Raw genomic sequence first — 23524 nt, forward strand, 5'->3', positions numbered from 1 at the left:
AAAGCTGATGGACAGCTGGGGGTAGTGCATGCCCCTTCAGTCCTAGTGACTCAGAAGCTTAGGCAAGAGGTTTACATGTCAGACCAGAAGGGCAACCTGGTGACTTACAAAGATCTGTCTGAAATTTTTTAAAAGGCTGGGAACGTAGCTCAATCCCTATCTGGTTCAATCCCTATTTCAGGGGAAGGGGAGGGAAGCTGTATGTATACCTATAATTTCACCAGTGGAGGAAGGGTCATGCCAGAAGTTCAGAATGTCAGAAATCACTAGCCTAATCATTTACAAATGAGGAAACTGAGGCCCAGAGAGGTCAAGCCATTTGGACTCACTCAGCTGTGTTTTTGCCTCCAGATCCTGAACTCTGCCTTTGATTCTCTCTGACTTGTTTCAAGGCTGAATGGAACCCCACCCTCCTGGCCAGTAGCTCTTAGTGCTTGGTCCCTAGGTCCAGCCTAAACTTGTTGAACTTAGGCCTGCAGTTGTCCCAATATCCGGCCAGGAACACTGCTCTTTTGTGAGGAGGAAGCAGGAATGAGTAAGCGGCACCACCCACTGCTCCTCCCCTCCCCAGGGACTCAGAAACGCAGCTCTGTTTCCTTCCCACTTAAGCACTCAAGTTTATTTGCTTAGGGCTGGTCACTCCACGTGGGAGGGGCAGGAGCTGGCAGCAGCCTGGGCTTCAGGCGCCCTCTGGTGGTCTCGGAGGCAAGGACCAGATTTGGCCAAACCGGAGGAGTTCATAGTCAAGACAGAGTCTAGGGGAGGTTCAAGTACTCCTTAGGTCTGCACCCCTGACCCAACTTTCGTGTCTGGGGCATGTTGGGAGGCGGCCCTGAACCTCTGGCTCTCATACTCGCCCGTGTTAGACGCCCGCATGTTCTGCCGAGCCTTCATCTGCTTCAAACGGTCCTTGTCCACTTCCCGCTTGGTGAGGATGAAGAGGAGGATACCACAGGGGAAGCCGAAGGCCCTAGGGGTGGGAGATGTGCATGGGCAAGGCCCGGGCTACAGCCAGAGGAGCTGGAGGGGTAGTCATTTCAGCTTTGCCAACTGTGCAGATGTTGGGTCACTTCTTACCTACTAGTCCTCCACACTGGTATGGATCCAGGCAAAACAGGTCCTGCTAAAGGACCATTAGCAGCAGCTCCCCATCCCTTCCTGGCTATGTTCAAACTCTTAGGCATGGTCTGAAAGGCCCAGTGTAGCCTGGGAATGATTCTCTAGGCAGACCAATCTCTTTCCTTCTGAGTCTGAGCAAGTCTGTCTACCTAAATTGTTCCATATCCCCTCCAGATTCCACCCCACCCCATTATTCTTCTTGCTAGGGATTCCATCCAGAGTTTTCAGCATGCTAATCATGTGTTTTACTACTGAGCTACATCCCTAACCTCTCTCTCTTTTTGAGATAAGCCCATACTATGTAGCCCGGGCTGGCCTTGAGTTCATGATCCTCTTGCCTCAGCCTCTGGACTGCCGGGATTATAGGCATGCACACCTGTGTCTGGCTTTTTCTTGTTAATCTGAGTAACTTAGTGGGGGTAGCCTTGGTGTGGCAGAAGGAGCACAGAATCAGAAGACCTGCTGTGAATTTTACCTGAGTCTCACGTCCCTCTATGAAATGAAGGTGTAGTATTTATCTCAAAAAATCTAAAACATTACTGTACATGGTACAGTACTGCCTCCTTTTCTTTTAATATTGATCAATAATATGTATTAAGGCCAGAACCAGAGCCAAATAACAATAGACAGAACAATTTCTAGCTACTGTAGAACTAATATAACCTCACATCTCAATTAATTAATTACTGGGACTTGGGGATCCCCCCAAAAGGGAAGATGAGACCAGGGACCCAAATTTGAATCAGACCAGATCAGCATATGCAAAAAGAAAACCCAGTGTCCCCAGTTTCACACATTTTCTGACCTCCTCTTCCCCTCCTGAGATTTCATTCCTTGAACCCAGCAATACTGTTGCCATAACCTTGGATTCAGTTCACCACATGAAACTTAGAGAAGTTTAAGAGTCCTGCCTGCCCAACCCTGGGTGTACCCATACTGATGGGAAAAAGGGCAGTTAAAACTCACCAGGCTAGTCCCACAGCTTTCATGGGGTTCCGCCCCCTCTTTCTAGGGATGTACTCCAGCTCAGGGGATAGGGGCTCTGGTTCTTCCTTGCTCTCTGAAGAGCTGTGGCTCTGCAGTGCTCGGGTCCTGTTCTGAGAAGCCTTGTTGGCTGTGGCTCCTGAGAGGATCCCTGTAGATGGAGGTAAGGAAGGTCAGTATTGGGAATGAAAAAGTCAGTAGGTCGTCGGTAAGAGCTGGGGAGAAGCTGCTGAGATCTAAGGAAGAGGAACCACTGCAGTTTGGGGTAACAAGTGCTAGAGAAAATCCACAGGGAAATGGGAAAATCGCCATCGAGGTGGCACGTCACTGCGGGCTCATCACCCTGGTTCCAGGAGAGCGAGCTTCACTGTTCTTGTTTCTGACGACAGGATGGAAAGGACTGCAGAGGGATTCACACAAAACGTATGAAGGAAACAGGGAAGCTTTTAAAACTGCAGAATTTTGGCACAGGAAGGGAGCTTAAAGGGAGTTTACTCCATGCCCTCTTGTTATAGAAGAGGAAACTGAAGCATTGAGGGAGAACTGTTTCGCCCAAGGTCAAACTGCTAATTACCCAGGGCTAGAACCCAAGCCTCCAGAAGCCAAGGGCTCTTCCCTCTGCACTGCGGTGAGTGTGAAACACCTGGCGCGCGGGGTTCTAAAGACTGTCTTAGGGCTCCCACTTGCTACAGGACCCCAGGAGTGTGGTGTAAGCCGAAGGCAGAGAAATGGACTGGGTGACCTCTACTGAGCATCTTTCACCCCCAGACTCTCAAAGATTCTGGAGAGGTGTGGAGAAGAACTGGCAGCTCTGACTTCCTGTTACAGCAGATGTGACAGACAAGGGATCTCCAGCAATTGTGCCCTCCCAGGGGTCCCTCTCCTTACCCCGGAGGACGCGGGCATTTCTCGCCCCCCGGCCCTTCAGCGCCGTAGCAGCTACCACCGCCGCCATGATCAGATCCCGCCCCTCTTCAGCGCGTTCCCCGTCGGGAATTGTAGTTTGCGTAAGGGGCCTCCCCCGCTCCTCCCGTCCTGTCCACAGACCAGAAACTACATCTCCCAGAAGCCTATGGGATTGGACCCCGGAGAACTACCCTTCCCAGGAGAGCCTGGAGGCGCGCACGCTCGCTTGTTTCTCTCCTGTTAGGGGCGGAGTCATTCCGGGCGGAGTTTGGGCTCTCCCCGCCACGCCCCGGCTCCGTCTCCCAACTCTACCCTGTGATTGGTGAGCTAGCCAGACAACCCCCGTCTCCATTGGTCGAGCAGCCATCGCTCTCCCAGCCGGGCAGTCGCCTACGCCTACTTCCTCCCGGGAGGAGGGGCTCCAGTTCCGCGTCGTCGCGCAGCGCTGACTCTGGGAGGCGTTTGGGCCCAGAGAAGTGGATCGGCCGCTTGCGCCGCATGGAGTCCGAATCGGACAGCGGAGCCGCCGCTGACACCCCCCCGCTGGAGACCCTAAGCTTCCATGGTGATGAAGAGATTATCGAGGTGGTAGAACTGGATTCCGGCCCGCCAGACCCTGGTGAGAACAGCCGCTGCTCAGGCCATGGGACAGGAGGCGCTCACCCCTGGCCTCTGACCCCTGCGTCTGCCCGCTCCCAACTACACCCCACGGTCACGCCTGCCGACATCCCTCCCCTGCCCCCAACCCACCCCCACATTAGTCCTCGGGCCCGGCGGGGTGGGGGTTCCCTGACGCCTCCCCTGGCCCTTCCCCTCACACACCCCCTTCCCATCATGCCCTCGGTCCTCCCTTCGCGCTCGGTGGCCGGCCAACCCTAGGTCTTCAGATCTCGACTCCCATCACCCCTCACGTACCCCCAATTCTGCCCTTCGCGTTCCGGGTATGCCCCATTCGTCCGACCCCACCTCAGCCTCTGGCCACATGACCCCTCCCAGCCTTGGTCCCCTTAGGGTTCTCCCCAGCCCTCTTATGCCTCCCCACCTTTTAACACCTTCTCCAAAGCAGATGATCTGGCCCAGGAGATGGAAGATGTGGACTTTGAGGAAGAGGAAGAAGAGGAAGAGGGCAATGAGGAGGGTTGGGTTCTGGAACCCCAGGAAGGGGTGGTCGGCAGTATGGAGGGGCCCGATGACAGCGAGGTCACCTTTGCATTGCACTCAGGTAGGCCTCTGAGGTGAACTCAGGCCAGATGGGCCTTTGTGCACAGCACGTTTGCCTTTTGCAAACCTCATGAGAGATGGGAAAGCTGCTGGTGAGAGCTCACAGTGTACTTGGATGGTACTGGAGTCAGTTGAGACTCAGTTCAAATTCCACCTCTGCTGCTTTTCACTTTACCACCTTTATAAACCATTCTCGGTCTTGGTTTTCTTCTAAAAAAATTATCTTCGATGAAAGTGAAAGTCTGAAGGGAAATTAGAGGTGATTTATAGTTCTTTTTTAAAAAGTTGGGGTTTTTTGGCCAGGCATGGTGATACATGCTTGTCAGGGCCAGGCTGAGGCAGGAGGTTTGAAAGTTTGAGTCTAGTCTGGGCAACTTGAGATCTTGTCTCAAGATAAAATTTAAAAATAGGCTGGGATATAGCTCACTGTGAAGGCCCTGGGTTCAATCTACAAACACAAAACCAAACAATAGTACTTACGTATATATTTTGAGTATCTTTTACATAATCTCACCAGGAGCTCTGAGTAAGAAGCCAGTAACACATGCTGTCCTTGCTCTGTGGGTCCACCCTGGTGGTATCCCATAGTGACAACTGTAAGTCCTGCACAAGTGCCCACGTCCTGTGGATCAGAAGGGTGGGCTTCCTGAAGGTCCTGCAAGGACAGAACTCTGGTGGGTGCCCCTTCCCCTCATCCTTGTAATATTCTATATTTTGGGACAGCATCTGTGTTTTGTGTGAGCCTGGACCCCAAGACCAATACCTTGGCAGTAACAGGGGGTGAAGATGACAAAGCCTTTGTATGGAGGCTCAGTGATGGGGAGCTGCTCTTCGAGTGTGCGGGTGAGTGAGGCCTGGGGTGAGGTTTTGTGTAGCTTTGGAGATTGTAGGTGGTACCCTGAAGTGGTTGAGTACCCTTTTGACTTCTGTTTAGTGCCAGCTCTGGCATGGGCCCTTGGAACACAAAGAGTAGTAACATAGTTTGTTTAGTCACAGTGGTGGGCACATTAGCTAAGGGAATCTAGGAAAGAGCTGAGAGGTGCTGACACTGGTGGAGGGATAAGTGGGCAGAGGGAAGGCTTTCAGGCAGAGGTATGTGGGGGACAGAATGGATGGAGGCTGAGCTTGCTTGAGCGGGGACTGGCAGGCTCTCTTGGGAAGGTGTGTAGCTCTTGTTCGATCCTGGAGCTGCAGGGAATTTGGTGGGACACACTCTTTTTTTCTAGGTGAAAGGTCTTACAGTCACCATTGGGACCTTCTAGGGGCTCAGGTACCTAGGGTGGGTCATATATCCCCAAGGTATCTTATTGTTTTTTTCTCTGTCCACTTCTCTTCACAGGCCATAAAGACTCTGTAACTTGTGCTGGTTTCAGCCATGATTCCACCTTGGTGGCCACGGGGGACATGAGTGGTCTCTTGAAAGTGTGGCAGGTGGACACCAAGGAGGAGATCTGGTCCTTTGAAGCAGGAGACCTGGAGGTGAGGTTCTCAGAGTGGAATTCAACTCTGCGGGACCTTGGGGAGGGATGAGAGCTTTAGGGGCCCAGTCCCACTTCTACTGCACCAGTGTACCCCAATGTACACAGTGTCTGCTGGAATGTTCCTGCTGACCCCAGAGATAGGGGAACCTTAGGAGGGTTTATGGAGAGGCTGCCTGGTGGGACAGGTGACAGCCTCCCTTCCTATCCTTCCTCTGCCCAGTGGATGGAGTGGCACCCTCGTGCACCTGTCCTTCTGGCGGGCACAGCAGATGGCAACACCTGGATGTGGAAGATCCCAAATGGTGACTGCAAGACGTTCCAGGGCCCCAACTGCCCAGCCACCTGTGGCCGTGTCCTCCCTGATGGTGAGAGCAGTTGTTGAGTGTTCCTTCTCGGTGTAGAGGTAGACCACGGTTACACACCTCCCTGAGCTGCTCCTGGGGCCTGACTGACAGACTCAGCCTGCTTTGGGGCTCAGAGCCAGCAGCTGTAAACTGGGTTTCCCTATGGTTCCTTGGGCAGTGTCTAACCTTACTCCTTTTCTTCCCCTACTCCAATGCCCTTGCTTGGGGTCTGATTTGCTTTTTGTCTTCTCTTCACTCCTACCTCTGACCCTTTAGGGAAGAGAGCTGTGGTAGGCTATGAAGATGGCACCATCAGGATTTGGGACCTGAAGCAAGGAAACCCCATCCATGTACTGAAAGGTATCAGAGGCTGGAATTTGTGGGATATGTCTGAGAGCCAGGAGCAGGACTCATTGTCTGACATATTCTTCTGCTCCATCCCAGGAACTGAGGGTCACCAAGGCCCTCTGACCTGTGTTGCTACCAACCAGGATGGAAGCCTGATCCTTACTGGCTCTGTGGACTGCCAGGCCAAGCTGGTCAGTGCCACCACTGGCAAGGTAAGTGGACCTGGAGGCCATGGGGGGCATGAGTCTTCTGCCCTGTCTTTTTCATTCCTGCTATGTTCCTCTCTGCTGGGGCACTGAAAGTCGGCTTCATCTCACTGTTTCCTTTTGCTGACAGGTGGTGGGTGTTTTTAGACCAGAGACTGTGGCCTCCCAGCCCAGCCTGGGAGAAGGGGAGGAGAGTGAGTCCAACTCAGTGGAGTCCTTAGGCTTTTGCAGTGTGTGAGTGTGAGCGGGCCTGGGCCTGGAGACTAGAGGGCCTGGGAGAGGGAGGCTTGTGGGAGGCCCTGGACTGGGAGACGAGAAGAGGGTGGGTACGCATGTCCAGAGTCTCAGGAGCTGTCCTGGTGCTCCCTGCTGCTCAGGATGCCTCTGGCGGCTGTTGGCTACCTGGATGGAACCTTGGCCATCTATGACCTGTCCACACAGACCCTCAGGCACCAGTGTCAGCACCAGGTAGGGGCCGTGCTCGGGGCTGTAGGAAGTCCAGGCCTCCGGAACTATCTGCCTCAGACCTGTTCCTGCTTGGTCCTCCGTGAAAGCTGGGAGCAGATGTCTGTCCTCTCCCACCCCTGATCTGTGCTGTTTGTCATACCTGGGCAGTCGGGCATTGTGCAGCTGCTATGGGAGGCCGGCACCGCCGTGGTTTACACCTGCAGCCTGGATGGCATCGTGCGCCTCTGGGACGCCCGGACTGGCCGCCTGCTCACTGACTATCGGGGCCATACTGCCGAGATCTTGGACTTTGCCCTCAGCAAGTAAGTGAAATGGGCAGGGCTGGGATCTTGTGTATTTGGAAAGTGGAGTGTGGGTCTCACATCAGCCATGGGGTGGCAGACTGCTCCTCTGACCCCCTCAGCTGCCATGCCATGGGCTTTGTCCTGCTGTGATAGCCTTGCTGGTTGCACAGCCTGGCACTGGGAACCGAGGGTGGCGGGTGTGCTGGAGAAGCCCACCTTAGGCCCCCGGGTAGTGGGCTTGGGTCAGGCTCCTCACTCCCTTCAACCATGTGCTTTCTGTCCCTAGAGATGCCTCTCTTGTGGTGACCACCTCAGGTGACCACAAAGCGAAAGTATTTTGTGTCCAGAGACCCGACCGTTAATGGCTGCAGCCTCTGACTTGGTGTCTGGTGTGGAGGGGGATGAAGGGAGAACCCTGTCCTCCCCACCGGTCGAGGCCCAGGGTACAGAGGAAAGAGGAGGGGAGGGGATTCGGACTACTTTCCCACCCCTCAGCCACTCACCCCTCTGTCCTTTTCTCCTCCTTAGACCCACCCTCGGGCCCTCCCTTCCTTGCGCCCAGCCCTAGGGCACTTGGGAGGGTGACTCTTCTCTTTCACTTGCTGGTGTGAGCCATGGGGTAAATATTTGTATGTGGGGAGTAGGTCTTTGAGGTTCCCGTTCTTTCCCTTCCCAAGTCCCTGGGGAGGGAAAGGAGGAAGAGAGACTAGTTACAGATTTTAAAAATGTAAATAAAATATGCTTCCCAAAGGCAGTGTCTATGTGGATTTTGTGGCGACTGGACAGAGAGGAAGTAGAAGGCCACGTGGGGGTGAGGCTCTGCTGAGGTTCAGAGCCTCCCTCCTCTCTGGGTGGTCTGTTCACACCTTTGCATGCTTGTTTGGAGATAGAATCCCTCTCCCTGCACAGGTCCATCTTAAAATTCTCTCTAGGGTTCTTCCACCTATTTTCCTTTCTGAGATACAAAGAGATAACCTTTAAAGACCCAGAGAAGTTTTATTCCCCTTGGGTGGGGTTCACAAGGGGCGCAGTCTGATCCCAGAGGTGAGGGCCTGGGAAAGGCCCTGAGATGGACAGATCTAGGAATCAGCAGCAGCTCCTCCACTAGGTCAGGTCCATGTCTGCACTGCTTTGGCTGCTGGTGTGGTAGGCAGTGCTGGGGCCAGAACTGTCCCTCGAGGCTCTTCCACGCAGCACCCTTAGCCACCTTTGGGCAGCTGCCCTCCAGGGGGCTGTATAGCGCTGGTCACCTAGGCCCATGGCCACAGGCACGGCTGCTGCACTGGCACAGCCCAGTGAGATAAAGGACAACAGAGTTCCAGGCCCCAGGGGTGGGCGCCTCTCATAGGCCTGGATGGACAGGAGCAAGGTGGCCACATAAGGCCCCCAGCACAGCCCGAAGAGCAGTGTGGCCCCAGCCTGGGCCCTGGCCTGCCTCCAGGTGAGGGTCCGGGCCAGGGCAGAGGGCGCGTCACGGCACACTGCCCGCTCGAGCCGGCGGATGTCCTGCAGCTGGCGGTGGGCAGTGACTAGCACTCGGATGGAGAGCAGGGCAGCAGCCCCCACCGCAGGGAGCAAGAGCCCGTAGACTTCGAGGTAGAGGTAGGGGCCTGGGAAGATAGTCCGAGAGCTGCAGTTGGCACCAGGGGTCCAGTGGTTCCAACCCAGTGCAGGCAGGCTGGCAAAGAGCAGGGGGCTCGCCCAGGTGAGGAGCAGGGCCAGCCGCGTGCTTCCCTGGGGCCGCAGTGGCCGCAGCACTGTCACATAGCGTTCCCCGTGCACCAGCAGCAGGTTGGCGAGCAGAGAGAGGAAGGAGAAGTTGGGGGTCAAGTAGAGGAGGAGGCAGGACCAGTAGCTCCAGCGTTTCCAGCTCCACAGCCCTGGCAGTATGGGTAGTGCCAGCCCTGTGAGCAGCCCAGCCAGCAGCAGGCTCAGGAAGAAGCAGCCAGCAGGTGGGCTGCGCAGGCGGCGGTCCCAGGCGATGCCCAGGCCCAGGAGAAGGTTGGCGGCAACGATGAGGCTGCCCAGGGCCAGGGAGAGCCCTAGGGCTCCTGTGGGAATGGGGCCAGGCACTTCGCCAGTGCTGTTGGGTGTCATCATGGGCCTTGGGACGAGAGAACGTGGGAGTGGCAGCTGGCATGCCTGGATGGAGGACAGGCAGTTAGGATGGGCTGTGCATTAATTAGAGGTGGCAGATCGTTCAGGATCTGGACCACAGCCTGTGTGCCAACACACACTTATGCCATTAGTTGCCAATTAAAAGTTCTTATTTTTGGTTACTTTTGGAGAAGCAGGTCTGGGAACAGAGACACCCTGTATGGGAGCTGAGCAGTGGCTGCCTTCGGACCTTTCACAGTCCCCAGCAGGCAGCTTTTCCCATTGTGTTCCCTGCTTACCTCTGGGCAGCTGTGCCTGCCTCTTGTTTAGAGGGAAAGGCGGGCCCATCCTCTGAGCCAAGGAGAGGATAGGGTCTGGCTGGTGTTGTGTGGTCTCCCAGCTGGCATGGCACGAAGGCTCCTGTGAGCCAAATCTGGGCCACAAGTGGGGTGCCCTATCCTTGCACCCTACCCCTCTCAGTGTCACAGCTCAGTGAGCAGCCTCTGGGTAGGACTTCCAGCCCATAAACTTGACTCGCCCATTGCGCACTAGCAACAGGCCCTTCCTGGGAGCTGGAAGGAAGGGGCGGTAGTAGGGTGCTTGGCAGGGAAGGTAGGGGTGCCAGCTGCCAGAAGACCCCCCCAAGCTCCAAGCCTCCCTGCAGCCCTGTGTTTCTGATCTGCCCTAGCCCTTTCTGCACTGGGCTTCCTGCTCTCTGACATGGCCATATGCGGGGGCAAGGGGAGGGGTCCTGGTCCTGCCGGAGTTCCTGCCTCTGTCAACAGGAGAACAGCTGCAGTTGCTAGGATTGGGAGTCAATAAGGAAGGGGTTCCTTCTTCCTCCACTTCCCCTGGGCTGAGAACAGGATCAGCCTCAAGGCCACCCGAAATAGAGGGAGATGCTTCCCTCCCTGCAGCTCCCAGCTAGCCTGGGGCTTCACTGAGCCCCTTTCCCCTCCCCTCAGCCAGTTCCTTCTTCCTTAGTCTCCTCCTTGCCCGCAACCCAGGACATCTTTGGTTACTTTGGTCACTTTCCAGTGCCCCCCCCCGTTTCTGTTCCCTTTCCTCCCTGCACCATCAACTTTATTAAACCTCACAAGACTTGGTGTTACCCTAAACTTGGTCTGAGATGTACTCCCAGGCCTTCCCTCAAGAGAGCCCTGGGTTCCCCCAGCAAGAAGGATCAGCTACCACATGCGATGTCGCAGTGAGGTGTGGGCCATTTCACGCACACTCTGGAGGGCCTACTGGCTTGGGCCAGTGCAGTGGCCTCTTCAGGATCTGGGGTGGGGAGGAACATAGCTACTTACATGGCTGTGATAGACAGGTGTCCTTTGCCACCCAGGGGTTGTGCAGCCTCCAGCCCTGCAGGGCTTCAGACCACGTCTGGTATCCTGGCCAGAGAGTGCCTCCACGGGACAGCAGGGTCCAGGCTCGCCAGCCCTTCTCTGCCCCAGCCTGGGTTCCGGGAAGGACAGAGCTGCTGATGCTGGCCCAGCTCAGCCTTGGCCCCACCCCCAGGGGTGGAGCTTGCACATGTGTGCGAAGCAGCTACAGCCACTGAGAGGCCACCCCTCCTGGTCCCCATCGTCTCCTCCCTGTCCTGTACTAGTGACCCCTCCTCAGCCATCAGCCAAACCAAGCCACCTAGGTAGTGGCTTCCTTTCCTAAATGGCAGCCTTCCCATCTAGGAATACTCTTGTCTGCAGCCGCTGCCCAGCTAATCTTGGAAATACATTCCAGTTAATGAATAATAATGATCGACTGCGCCTCCCCACCTCCTGCCTCAGCTAATACATCTCCATTTTATGAGCCTTTTAAACCCAGAATGGCCAGGATGGCACAGCCAGCTTGGTGTTCCTGCCTGTGTGCCAAAAGGTAGTGTGTGCTTGAGATACCTAGCACTGATTGGGTGCCTGGGCCCAAAAATCTCCAGTCCCCCTCCCATCTCCTGATGGACATTTTAGCTTTTAAAGCTAGCCTTGCCTTCCAAAATCTGGGGTTGTCTGGCACTTTTCTTGATTACATTCTGAGTCAAGTCCTGGGCTATGTATGTGGTACAAATACAAATGGCTCTGACAAAATGTGACTGTATGCAAGCTGCTGCTGGGTCTGTTTCTCCTTTTTTAGGTGGGAATAAGAGACAAGCTCTTGGGAATGTTGTGGAGACTATCAGGGAGTAACACAGGTGACCACCTACACACCAATGTGTGACACTTGATTTGAGGGTCATCTCAACAAATGACCCCTTTCCTCCCTCCTCTGTGATGATTAACCAGTGTGAGAATGAGAGCTGCAATCTTTATCACAAACTTTTACAGCTGTGTGAACCTGGAAATTTCCAAACTTCACTCGCCTTGGTTTCCTCACCTCAAAGCTGGTGGCTCTACCGTACTCAGCTCTTACATGACTGATGCACATGGAGGGGATCAGCACTGCGCATACAGGCACTTAAGAGCCAGCTGTTGTTGCCATCACTAACACCACAGGATTTCTTTCCTCTATACATGTCCCCTCTTTGTAAGAGCTCTACAGAGAAAGGCACATAGAGAGCCTGTGAGAAGCAAGGTGGTGGCGGGAAACCCACGAAGTAAGGGGAGATTGACAAGTTCAAGGCACAGAAACTAAAAAGATGTGGTGGCCAGGTTTCCATCTGTGTTAAGAATAACTTTGGGGTGAGGGGAACAGGAAGTCAGACATACAAGGCTGAAATGGAAAAGGGCAGCTGAAAACCACAGCAAGAAAGCTGGTGGTGAGACCTGAGGAATAACCTTCCCACTGCAAAGCAAAGGGACATCTGTGCTCTCAGGGACACTTTCTGGGGGCTTGAAGAGGTGGACCCTGGTTAGAAAAGAAAGGAAAGTAGCCAGCCTCAAAGCCACCCTCTAGGGAAAAGGCACTGGGCCCTCAGACCTGGGCCACCTAGCCTGGCTGGGCAGAGGTCATACGATGGCACACATGTGATCCCAGCTACCCAGGAGGCTGAGGCAGGAGGGTTATGGTTATAAGTTCAAGGCCAGTCTGGGAAACTTGGCTACACCTCAGTTCAAAATAAAAACCAAAAAGGGCTTGTGGGTAATGTAACTCAGTGACAGAGCTCTGAGTTCAGTCTTAAGTACTGCCAAAATAAAAGTTGGAAGAAAAAAAAGGCTCTGGGAAAGTTCAGCTTGGGGTCTGGACAGAAGTGGGTGCAGGACCCCTCAGATAAGACTGCCAAGCATAAACAGACTGCCTTCTGTTCCCAGCCCTGGCCTCCTCCCCAAGGGATGATGTCTGCGTTTCTTTGCTGCTGCTGTCTAAACACTGTGTGTGGCATTGGCATGACACGGCAAGGCGGAGGACTCTGTGGGTGGGAGTGAGGGAGCCTGGGTTCTATCCCTGAGTAGCCCTTCTTCCTGTCTGCATTTGCCCTTCACCCTGAGGGATCTGGTACAAATTCCCAAACACTGGCTGTGTCCTGGCCCTGCTCTCCCTCTTGATGTAAAGCATGTGTTGTGGTGACCAGTCCAGACTCTGGCCCTTTGGTGACTGCCATTTTTGTGGCTATGTGTGTGTCTCTGCTGGCTCTCAAAATCTGAGATTAGGTAGGTGAGCATCACACACTCTCCACCAATGCGAGGCAGGACTTCCTGAATCCTGGGTGGCTTCCCTGGCTGCTGGCTCTTTGGATGAGTCCCTTAGATCTATGACCCAGAGAAAGACCAGGATCCTGGCTTCAGCAAGCCCTCTGTCAGCTGTTTGGGTAGAAGAGACAGACCAAAGGTGGTAACTCAGTGATAAGAGCCCTAACCTAGTCTGGGAGGCCTCAGGTTTGATTTCCAGCATGGCCTCCCAAAAGAGGGTAACACGACCCACATCTGGGCTGGCTGTCTGGGTCAGATACTGCCTCCAGGAGCCACAGAAATTGTAGTTTTTGATAACCCCCAGAAAGGGGCAGCACTACCTAAACAAATTTGCTACCAGAGGTGACCCAGCTAGAGCACATGGAAGCAGGTGTTGGGTCAAGAGTACAATGAGGATAGGTCCTCCATTGAAGGCAACTGCCACGTTATCAGCTTCCCCAAGAAGCCTAATGCAGCAGCTGGGCCGTTTCCTTTCCTGGTTGCACTCGCTTTCACTTCCTGTTGTAATCTTTCCTTTGTAGTCAAGCTTCTTGTTTGTAGCTTGCCCAGGTCCTACTTCACCCGGCTATAGAGATTCCCAACCTCCGCGTTGGATCCATCCCCACCCTCTGCAATAAGGGCCACTGAAGCAGGGAAAGTCCAACTACCTTGGAGAAGGCCTGGAAAACCCAAGACAATGAGGTCTGCCTTATGGTGGATGTCACTCCTGTGACAGCCTAGCCACTTCTGAGCCCCTTCAGTGTCTAAAGGGAACTAAGGTCTATTTAATGACACTACAAGTTGTAATGATAAAGCTGGAGTGTACAGCTCAGTGGTAAAGCACTTGCATGATAGACGCTTAAGATGTGATGTGTTTTATTCCTATAAAAAGCCTGTGGGGGGGGCTGGAGAGATGGCTCAGTGGTCTAAAGCACCTACTTGAAACAAGCTTGGCAAAGCACGGGGACCTCAGTTCGATCCTCCAGCACCACATGCCAGCCAGCCCCGCCCCCTGGTGGGCTGAGCTGGCCACACACACACACAATAAATAAATGTAATAAATAAAAATAAATAAATATTTAAAAAAAAAAAAAAAAAGCCTGTGGGGTGTCAGTGGTTCAATAAAAGTGAGGGTACTTGGGGCTCAAATAGGATATTTTGTCAGATCTCTTTAGAACCAAACTGCAGTTTCTCCCAAAACCTTGCTATATACTTGCATGGCTCCAACATAAACACACCTATAGCTCCAGACTAGACCACTTTCACCCAGTATGGGCCCCTGGTGTGTCAGGCTCCCTAATGAGAGGTCCTTCCTCCCAGTCCTAGGGGACTTCACTTGTGCTGACAGAATAAGGGTCTCCAGACAAGGTACAGGACAGGTTAAGAGGGCCGGGCAGATGGCTCTGGAATAAGTGCTTCCCTGGCAAGCGTAAGGGCCTGAGTTCAATCACGGGTTCCATGGATAGCTCAGCGGTCTAAGCGCCTGCCTAGGACAGGTTAAGAGAAAGTGTGGGTGTGGTGGCACATGCCTGTAACCTCAGCCCTCAGAACCTGAGACAAGAGGATCACTGTGAGTCCAGCCTGGGCTTTACAGCGAATTCAAGACTAGCTTAAACTACACAGCAAGATCCTGTCTCAAAACAAGCAAACAAACAGAAAATGACCCTCAATAAGGGTTTATTTTGGCAGAACCGGGGATTAAACTCAGGCCCTTGTTTGCCAGGGAAGTGCTTATTCCACTGAGTCATCTCCCTGGCCCCTTCAATAAGGGTTTACATCAGCTTTTTTTTTTTTTAATACAAGGTCTCGCTATATAGTTCAAGCTAGCCTTGAACTCCCTGTGATCCTTCTGCCTCAGTCTCTCAAGTGCTGGGATTACAGGTGTGTACCACAACCTACTTTTAGCATGGGTTTTTTAACACAAAGCTCCCCACACACACACACCAAGTTAGAAAATCTACTGGGAAAAGGAATGGGGGATAGGAATAGCTCCAGAGAGACAGAAGGGGTCCTAAATGGGTTGCAAATGAGCCCATCTCTCAAAGGAAGCTCTACAGAGCAAAACTGTGAGGCGGGTACAATGTGGGTCAAAAATTATGATTAACCATTAAGATTGCAAGTGTAGTCACTTAGGTAATATTGATCCAAAGGTAGCACAGGTGACCTCACTGACCTTGGTTGATGATCTATACCTGAGACTTGACAAAACATCTTGAAATTAGATTGTTGCTTAGAATTTCCCACTGTAAAAATAATCCCTTGCTTTCCCCTTAACTTATTTTCTATACAACCTGACTTTGAATTCTTGACTCCAACCACTGGCAGGAGAGCAGGGCGCTCCAAATTACCAAAGAGCAATGTTCTAAGACCACATAAGTGGAAAAACTGCTGTTAGTAATAATTACCCTTGAGAGGCTGATGCAGGAGGACTGTCCACAGTTCGAGGGCAGCCTGGGCTAAACAAGATCAAAGTCAGCCTGAACTACATGGCAAGAACCTGTCATGAAGAAACAAACACTCTAAAAACTTCCTTAAATAACTCATGGGGTCTAGCATACATGTCACTCTCAATATACTCATTATATTTAGCCTGGTTGTCCACCTGCCTGACTGTGGCTCAGAAACAAGTTCACTAGCCAATGGATGGCTACATTTAAGAGCTTCAAAGGTAAAATTATTATTTTTGAACTATGTTAATGAACACTTTTTTAAATTAGTACTTGTGCTGTGGTTCTTTGGTAGATTTTAAATACAAGAGGCGATCTAAATAAAAAAAGAGCATTGGGAAAAAAAAAAAAAAAAGAAAAGAAACAAGTTCACTGATATCATGCTGGTTTATGTTGCTGAAACACACTCCCAAATCAACACAAAAAGGTGGGACTGACTCAGCCCACAAAGCTGGACTGAACTCAGGGTCCCGCTCTCGCTCCCTCAGTGCTCTACCATGCAGCTTCACCCCTGGTTATCAGGCAAAGTTGCACAGGTGGAAAAAAATGCATAGAAATATGTGAGACAAAATTATATAAAACTGGTGACATGTGATAAGGGTGGGCAACCCATACCAATGTCACCTTTCTGGTTGTGACCCTATAATTAAGGTGGCACTGGGGATATTACGTGAACTATAAATACAAGGGATTTTCAATTATTCTGACAACTACATGTGAATCTATATCACAAACTTTTTATCTCAAAAGAAACAAATTAGGAAATAAAAGTTACCTTGCCCAGGCTGTTGAGACAGCTTGGCAGACTAAGCACCTACTTAGGCAAGTGCAGGGACTTGAGGTTCCATCCTCAGCACCACATGCTGCACTGGCCCCATCCCTGAGCCAGCCATCAAAACTGGCCATGGTGGCGCAGGCCTGTAATCCCAGCACTGGAGAGGCTGAAAACAGTAGGATCACTGTAAGTCCATGCTGCATAGTGAGACCCTGTACCAAATCCATTAAAAAAACAAAACAAAATACCTGCCCAGAATGGGGGGGGGGGAAGTGAAGCAGAAAGGCGGAAATTATTAGGCCATGCCTGTCAGCTGTCAGGGGTTTGATCCTGGGGCCTGGTGTGCTGGCTCCGCCCCTGGGAAGTGCTGAGATGGCAATTGAAACTGGGTATGGGGGGGGGCGCACCTGTAATCCCAGCTCTTGGGAGACTATAAACAGGTGGATCACTACAAGTCTGATCTAGTAGTGAGACCCTGATCACCCTGTAGGCCCTTCCCCCCAACAAAAAAAAGAAGAAAAAAAAAAATAAGTTTTTATAATACATTTCAGTTTAGGCATTGTGTCGTGCTGGGAGACAAGTGTACTATTTGTGAGGCAGGCACCTCCAAGGGCAGCTTTGCAGATGGTCAATCTTTTGGGAGCTACATGAAGAAAGAACTGTGGCCAGTTAGTCTGCATTAGATCCAAACCTGAATACTCACAAATGTTTTGGAGAACCAAACACATTGTAGAACACACTTCGGGAAAGGCTGCATCAAGAGTGACACTGGAAACCCAGAAAACATTTTCATCTGCCCATCACCATCAGGAATTTCTTCACCACTCAGACAGCGAGGCTGTCTCAGAGACCAAGGCTCTCAGGATACAGGAAGTACATCCACATTCACAGCTCACTGGTGAGCAGGTCCTCTCTGCCAAGGGAGCCAGGATCCACACTAACGGGTTTTCAGCTTGGGTCTGGGGGGCCCAAGGCAGTGTAGGTCTACCCTTATTTCCTTCTCTCATTTGGACTCAATCCAGACACCCAGCAAATTCTCATTTAAGATAGAAAGATTTTCTTTATTAATGACCCCAACCGTATTTCTTTAGATACAGGAGTTCTGAACTCAAATACTTAGGAGAAAACAAGTTAAGACTGCATTATCCTGCAACTCATTACCAGTAACATATTGCAAAGCAAAATAGCTTGGAAAAGAGGGTGTGAGGGAAGGGGTGTGAGGGAGGGACTGTAAAAGAAAAGGAATTAAGTTGATCAAGTGGAATTCCTTTTTTTTAATTCTTGGGAACTATGAAGTCCTTGCAAGCACAGCTCGTTTCTGCAGATTATTTTCCAAATGCGTACAAAATGGAACCCAAATGGAGAATCCCTTAGAACCTGGAGAGGTGCAACATGAAGGGCCACGATTATCTGGCAGCAAGCGGTCCAGCCTTCAGTCGCCAGCACTTCTTCCCCCATTCCCAAGAGTTAGCGGGATGAAAACGTCTTCCCCCTTCAAGAGCAGAAAAAGTGAATGTTAGTTTTTGGCCTTCTGTTTGCAACCATGCAATCTGTGAAGAGACAGCAAACTTCACTAGGCAAGAGGATGGAAACCACAGGACATGGCCAAGATCTCTCACCACTTTCCTCCCCACAGAACACTTTGGGCTATCAGTCAAGCACATGAGGACATTAATAAGCCACGGAGGTGGCAGGATCCTTGTTCAACACCTGGGCAGCTCAAATGGACCTGGAATTTCAGACTGAGCACAACCATCTACCAGCACTACTCAATCCTCGGACAGTTCAGGCTCTTCCTACCCAGCTGATTTCTCTCAGGGCTCCCATGGAGCAAGTTCTTAACGGTACCGTAAACAAAGGGGCAAGAGGTTCAAAGCAGTTTTTAAGAGTTCCCAGGTTAAAGACATTTATTTCTGTTATGCATGGTGATTACATCCTGGCCAAATGCTAGGCTCCTAAACTGTGGCATCCTGGCCACACATTTCCCCAGGACAGTTACTCCAAAAGACAGTCTGTCACTGGCAGCTAAGAATGTGATAAAGCAATGCACACTTGAGACCTGAGGACTACAGGAAGGAAAGCAGAGCAAAACCAAGGTCTCTGAATTGTTCCTGACACGGCCATCTTGCCTACTCCCAAAGGAAAGCACATTCATTTTGTTACTGTGTGCCCAGATGAGCAGCAGAGTATGAGGGATGCTGTCGCTTTCCTTCAGCTGCCCACTTCCACAGACTCTTGCTCTGCTGTGTGGGGAACAGGGGCTCCTGCTGTGGCCCAGCCACTGAATCCATCAGCCGTAGCACAATCAGGGTTTCATGGTGGATGTAGTTGTTTGCCTCCCTCTTTTCCTTTGTGGGGCCCAACGCTGCTGAAGATGTCAGAGAACAAAAGGCAAAGCTGCTCCTTCTAAGACCCAATATGCATCTTTGGAACAATGCAGACATCTCACCTCCCTGCCAAGAGTACCTGCTGGCCTTGGAATGGGGCGGCAGTGGCCTGGTGGGCCCCACTGCCGAGCAGACAAGCAGTACAGGGGGGCAAGAGTGGTGCAGGGAACCCAGGAATTACTTCATTCTTTTTTGAGACAGGGTCATGCTACGCACTTCAGGCTGGTGTGGAGCTCACTTTGTAACCCAGGCTGGTCTTCAACTCTTTAACTATCTTCCTGCCTTAGCCTGCCAAGTGCTGAGATTATAGGTGTGTGCCACCACACCAGGCCCCTGACTACTTCAATGCTCAGCTTCTCTGAATGTCTGTCTTTCCTTCCTTCTCTTCCTCCTTTCTAAGACAGGGTCTTACTGTGTAATTCAGGCTTGTCTTGGAACTCACTATGGAGTCTAACCTGGCCTTGAACTTGGGGCGATCCTCCTGCCTCAGGCTTCCCAATGCTGGGGTAACAGGTGTATGCACCACACCTGGCTTGCCTGTTTTCTGTATTTTTTTTTTTTTTTTAGTGTCTCCTCCACATCTATGTTTTTTTGTGAGCTGGGCTCTATGTTGCCCAGGCTGGCCTTGAACTCCTAAGTTCAAGCAATCCTCCCTTGTTTGCCCACTAAGTTGCTAAGATAACAAGTGCATGCCACTATGCCCGGCTTATTGGCTCTGACAGACTGAAGTCAAGTTTCTCAGGCGGCGACCTGGCGCGGTGGTCTGGGCGCCGGGCCGCGGAGCGCGAGGTCGCTGGTTCGCGCCCCCGTCCCGACTCTTTCTCTTTGGGGCCGGGGAGATGGCTCAGTGGAATAAGTGCTTCTGTGGCAAGTGCGAGGGCCTGAGTTCAATCCCCGGTTCCGCAAAAAAAAAAAAGTTTCTCTTTGGCTGCAGCTACCAGTACTTTGTTTACCCCAGCTTCCCCTGAACTGCTCCCAAAGTAGCTGTGGAGTAGAAATGATGCTGCCCTATCACATGGCATTTGGACATCTCTCCAAGCAGAGGATTTAGGTAAGGCTGAATCACTATTTTTGGGTTCTGTTTGGCAGCACCTCTGCTTAAAGTCAGGGGTATTACGTGTTAATGTGCGACATTCCTGTGGCTGAAAACCTGCAGCATTCACCTAGACACCTCTCTCATCCTTTTGATGGCAACAGAAACTATAGGTGACAGAAGGTCACAAGCCAGAAGTCACCACACCCATTCACCAAAGGCTCTCCTGAGTAAAGGTGTTAGCAATGCAACGACTGGGAGGATTGAAAGGTGCTTGGTTTACTCCAAGACTTAAGTGGCACTAAGACAGCAAAATAAGTACTGACTACTTGATCTTAAGAACAAGACTTGCCCAAATGTCACCACGAAAGGAACCAAGATCTGGCACCTGTCCCAAAGACTGAACTGCGTAGGCCCTACACTGTGCTGGTCTCTCCTGCCCACAAAGTCATGCTGTTTACAGCTCTGCTCAGGATTTCCATCATGATAAATGCAGCCTCCCTCTTTATACCATCTTCCTGCTGAGAAGTGGACCGGGAGAAGAACACTTAGAAGTGGTTCCAGGTCTCTACACAGCTCTATGTCCTTAAGCAACTTATTCCATTCCTTCAAGAATACCAGCAGGACAGGACTGACCAACTCAAGCCTGAAGAGCAGTTTCTACAAAAGTCTCATTGTTTTTTTATTACCTGTCATTTTCATACTCACAAAGATGTGGAAACAAAGAAAGCCCCCTGGATCCACTGAGAATCTAGACCCCGTTAATCCCATGTGCACTCTGGTAGCTCTGGGCTCAGCCCCGCTGGCCTCAGGTGCAGCACTCCCCAGACACCTGCAGTGTCACCGGCAGCCCCCTCTACATTCTTCTCATTGGGCTCAGGACAGGGTGGTGGTCCTTATCTACTTACGTGATTGTTTTCATTTCTTTTTTCTCGGCATCTGGGCGTGCACGGTTCAGCACCTTGAGGAAGTCAGATGTTTTTGCCCGCATACGTGTGTGGATATAGGCCTGGGAGCAAATACAGTAAGTACTGAAGCAGAGTAGAAAGACAGCTTTGCTTTCACTAGAAGTCATTGGGACAGTTTAGAATAAACCCAAGGGTGGACCCAGGCCAGGCAGGGAAGCATGCAGTGGGGCAACTCTGGACATATACTCACCTCTGCTGCGGGAGAGAGATGCTTTTTCTATTTGGGGTGCTAGGGATCAAACTCAGGGCCCCTGCATGCTAGGAAAACTACTCTGAGCTACACCCTGGTCAGAGAGATTTCCCAAAGCCTCTGGAATTATCTACCTTAGAGAGTTCTTAAGGGTCCTATTAACACCAGGGACTGAGATGTGATACCCCTTACCTTGGAGCACTTGATGTGGTAGTGCAGGTAGTCCCGGAACGTGTGGATCAGGTTGATGGTGTTGTCTCGGGCACTGGCATTGGTGTGGCGGGGGAACAGTACTGAGGTGGGGGAACAAGCAAGGAATCAGGGTGTAGCACTAATGTCCAAGGGTGGAAAAACAGCAGCCTGCAGTGCACTACCATTTCTGATTCAGTAAACCCACGCTTTGTAATAGTACAGCTAGGGGTGTTACCAACAGTACAGAGATGTTTATGACCTAAAAGTAAGGCATGATTCTGGGTCTTCATTTTAGGTCAGGATTCTGTGGCTTGCAAGCTGAAATCTATTTTTTGTCTGCTATACACTTGCTAGCTCCTGCCCCTGCACCTCAGTGGACCACAGAGTAACAAGAACTGGCTGTCCAGGAAAGAAATTAGACTTAGAGCTGTGTGTGGTGAAATATTCCTATAATCCCTGCATGTGTGAGTTTGAGGAAAGATTGCTTTGAGTTTGAGGCCAGTGTGGATTACATAGTTCAAGATCAGCCTGGATGATACAATGAAACCCGGTCTCAAAAAATTAAAAGAGGGGCCGGGGAGATGGCTCAGTAGGATAAGTGCTTGACTGGCAAACGTGGGATCTGAGTTCAATCCCTGGTTCTGCCAAAAAAAAAAAAAAAAAAAAAAAAAGTTACTATTATGGGCTGGTGAGATGGTTTAGTGGTCTAAAGCACCTACTTAGAACAAGCTAAGTTAAGCAAAAAGCACAGGGACCTCAGTTCAATCCCCAGCACCACATGTTAGACAGCCCCGCCCCCTGGTGGGCTGAACTGGCCACACACATACAAAATGAATAAATAAATAAATAAATTAATTAATTAAAAAAAATTTAAAAGAGAAGCTAGGCTTAGGAAACAAGCTGCCACCTGGGGGCCTTGAGACTGAAGCATAATAAACTTTTGGAGAAACTAGATTCCAGAGGATATTCTATACTCTTGCTGTGAAGACCAAACAGCAGGGCATAAGGATCTGAACCAGGGGCTGGGGAGATGGCTCAGTAGTATAAGCGCTTTCCTGGCAAGTGCAAGGGCCTGAGTTCAATCCCCAGTTCCGCCAAAAAAACAAAACAACAACAACAAAAAAAAAACCAGGATCTGAACCTTTTTCTTCTTTTGGAGACAGGGCCTTAACCATGTAGTGCATGATGACCTTGAACTCGCAATGTAGCTGGCCTCAAATCCACAATCTTTCTGCCTCAGCCTCACAGTACTGGAATTACACATGTGCACTACCATGCTTAGCCCTGAGCTCACTTGACAGGTCAGGTAAGAGCTGCCTTGCTTGGGGCTGGGGTCTAGCCACCTGCAGATCCATGTAGCCACCAATCTATTTTTTGGCACTGAGTCATACCTACATCTTTTTTCCTTGAGCTTTTTGGGGTCCTCTCTGTTTTGCACCTACCCTATCACTGATTTCAGCAAGACCACTAAGCTCTCTGAAGTTTTGTCATAAGGAAAAGGAATGCCCACAATGAAGGGCGAGAGAGTAAGCAAATATCATGACAGAAGTTAGGGGAATTTCTAAGAACTACAGTGCATATGACTAAGTGTACCATGATTTTATGTGTTACAGGAGAAAAATGCTTCCCGTTAAACTGACATGCCATAAATTATAAAATGCAACTCAAGTTCAAGAATAATAATGGAAAGGGAAAGTGATATAGCTTAGACTTAATAAAACAAGTCAACTCATGCAATACTGCTAAGTAGTTGTACCTTCTGCTCAAAGGTAAATAAAACTTCACAAAATGATGCATTTCACATACAGCAGGTGCAGGGTATGAATGAGCTGTCAGTGGTTATGATCAGCCAGCTCATGAAGCTGAAGCAAATGGAGGGGAGGATTTGAGTTGCTTCTGCAGAAGAGTAAGTGAATCATGCTCAGACTTAGAAGCAAAAAAACAAGAAACGTCAAATGACACAGAACTCCATCAAGATGCTTAGCATTGCCGAAACGGTCCTATCTCTAAAATCTCATCATCAGAAGTTACCCTTTTTTCCTTGAGATTCAAGAACAGAAAGAGAAAAGAATCATTACTGTACAAAAATAACACCTGACTTTCTCTATAATCAGCAGCATGTGACACCTTCCCACGGCTACCAGGAGTGGCAACATAAGTTGGCTTGCCCATTTTCATTAGCCTTATAATGTGGACAAGGCCCTGTTCAAATCGTGGCATTGTGCCACATGAACTCAATAAGGCCTCAGGAGGGACAACTGCACCCCACTCACCAAAGGTGATGTAGCCAATGTTGTCACCCACAGCGGCATCTGTGTCTTTTAGCTCAAGAGGAGGCTCCCTGTGGCTGAAGAGAACCTGGGGGGCTGTGTGGCTGGCTCTGCGCCCTTCTTTGAACTCCTATGAAGACAAAGCAAAATGAGTGTAAGATGAGAACCAAATGGGATTTGTCCTACATGGTGTGACCCATAT

General features: G+C 51.0%; 4 protein-coding genes across 7 annotated transcripts in view; 1 reads left to right on the plus strand and 3 right to left on the minus strand.

The window, feature by feature from the left end:
- Window positions 1-592: 592 nt before the first annotated feature.
- On the minus strand, window positions 593-3194 carry LOC101580950 (probable hydrolase PNKD). The gene is made up of 3 exons (XM_004641341.1): window positions 2992-3194; window positions 2086-2254; window positions 593-970 (listed from the first exon to the last, which is right to left on the minus strand). The coding sequence occupies exons 1-3, from the start codon at window positions 3056-3058 to the stop codon at window positions 778-780; spliced, it is 429 nt and encodes a 142-aa protein (XP_004641398.1). The 5' UTR covers window positions 3059-3194; the 3' UTR covers window positions 593-777.
- A 198-nt stretch (window positions 3195-3392) lies between these two features.
- On the plus strand, window positions 3393-8111 carry Aamp (angio associated migratory cell protein). Of its 2 annotated transcripts, none has more exons than XM_004641342.2 (11): window positions 3393-3628; window positions 4073-4231; window positions 4954-5073; window positions 5570-5709; window positions 5932-6076; window positions 6332-6415; window positions 6500-6615; window positions 6740-6843; window positions 6987-7077; window positions 7225-7379; window positions 7648-8111. In XM_004641342.2, exons 1-11 carry the CDS (start codon window positions 3508-3510, stop codon window positions 7721-7723), a joined length of 1311 nt encoding a protein of 436 aa, XP_004641399.1. In that variant the 5' UTR covers window positions 3393-3507; the 3' UTR covers window positions 7724-8111. The 2 variants fall into 2 exon arrangements, with proteins under 2 accessions (XP_004641399.1, XP_004641400.1); XM_004641343.2 differs by having other exon boundaries at window positions 4076-4231.
- A 275-nt stretch (window positions 8112-8386) lies between these two features.
- Window positions 8387-10914, minus strand: Gpbar1 (G protein-coupled bile acid receptor 1). 2 transcript variants are annotated; one of them, XM_023701410.1, is made up of 2 exons: window positions 10769-10914; window positions 8387-9503 (listed from the first exon to the last, which is right to left on the minus strand). In XM_023701410.1, exon 2 carries the CDS (start codon window positions 9459-9461, stop codon window positions 8466-8468), a length of 996 nt encoding a protein of 331 aa, XP_023557178.1. In that variant the 5' UTR covers window positions 9462-9503; window positions 10769-10914; the 3' UTR covers window positions 8387-8465. The 2 variants fall into 2 exon arrangements, with proteins under 2 accessions (XP_023557178.1, XP_004641420.1); XM_004641363.2 differs by having other exon boundaries at window positions 10571-10914.
- A 6644-nt stretch (window positions 10915-17558) lies between these two features.
- Window positions 17559-23524, minus strand: part of Arpc2 (actin related protein 2/3 complex subunit 2) — a 37396-nt gene continuing 31430 nt past the window's right edge. For both annotated transcript variants that reach the window (XM_004641344.3, XM_023701403.1), the window contains exons 8-11: window positions 23326-23452; window positions 21053-21153; window positions 20611-20711; window positions 17559-17774 (exon numbers count right to left, since the gene is read on the minus strand). In XM_004641344.3, coding sequence (XP_004641401.1) covers window positions 17750-17774; window positions 20611-20711; window positions 21053-21153; window positions 23326-23452 — 354 coding nt within the window. In that variant the 3' untranslated portion in view covers window positions 17559-17749. The remainder of the gene's footprint in view (window positions 17775-20610; window positions 20712-21052; window positions 21154-23325; window positions 23453-23524) is intronic.

The sequence above is a fragment of the Octodon degus genome, unplaced genomic scaffold (assembly GCF_000260255.1).
Source record: "Octodon degus isolate 3935 unplaced genomic scaffold, OctDeg1.0 scaffold00135, whole genome shotgun sequence".
In the NCBI taxonomy this organism is placed as follows: domain Eukaryota; kingdom Metazoa; phylum Chordata; class Mammalia; order Rodentia; family Octodontidae; genus Octodon; species Octodon degus.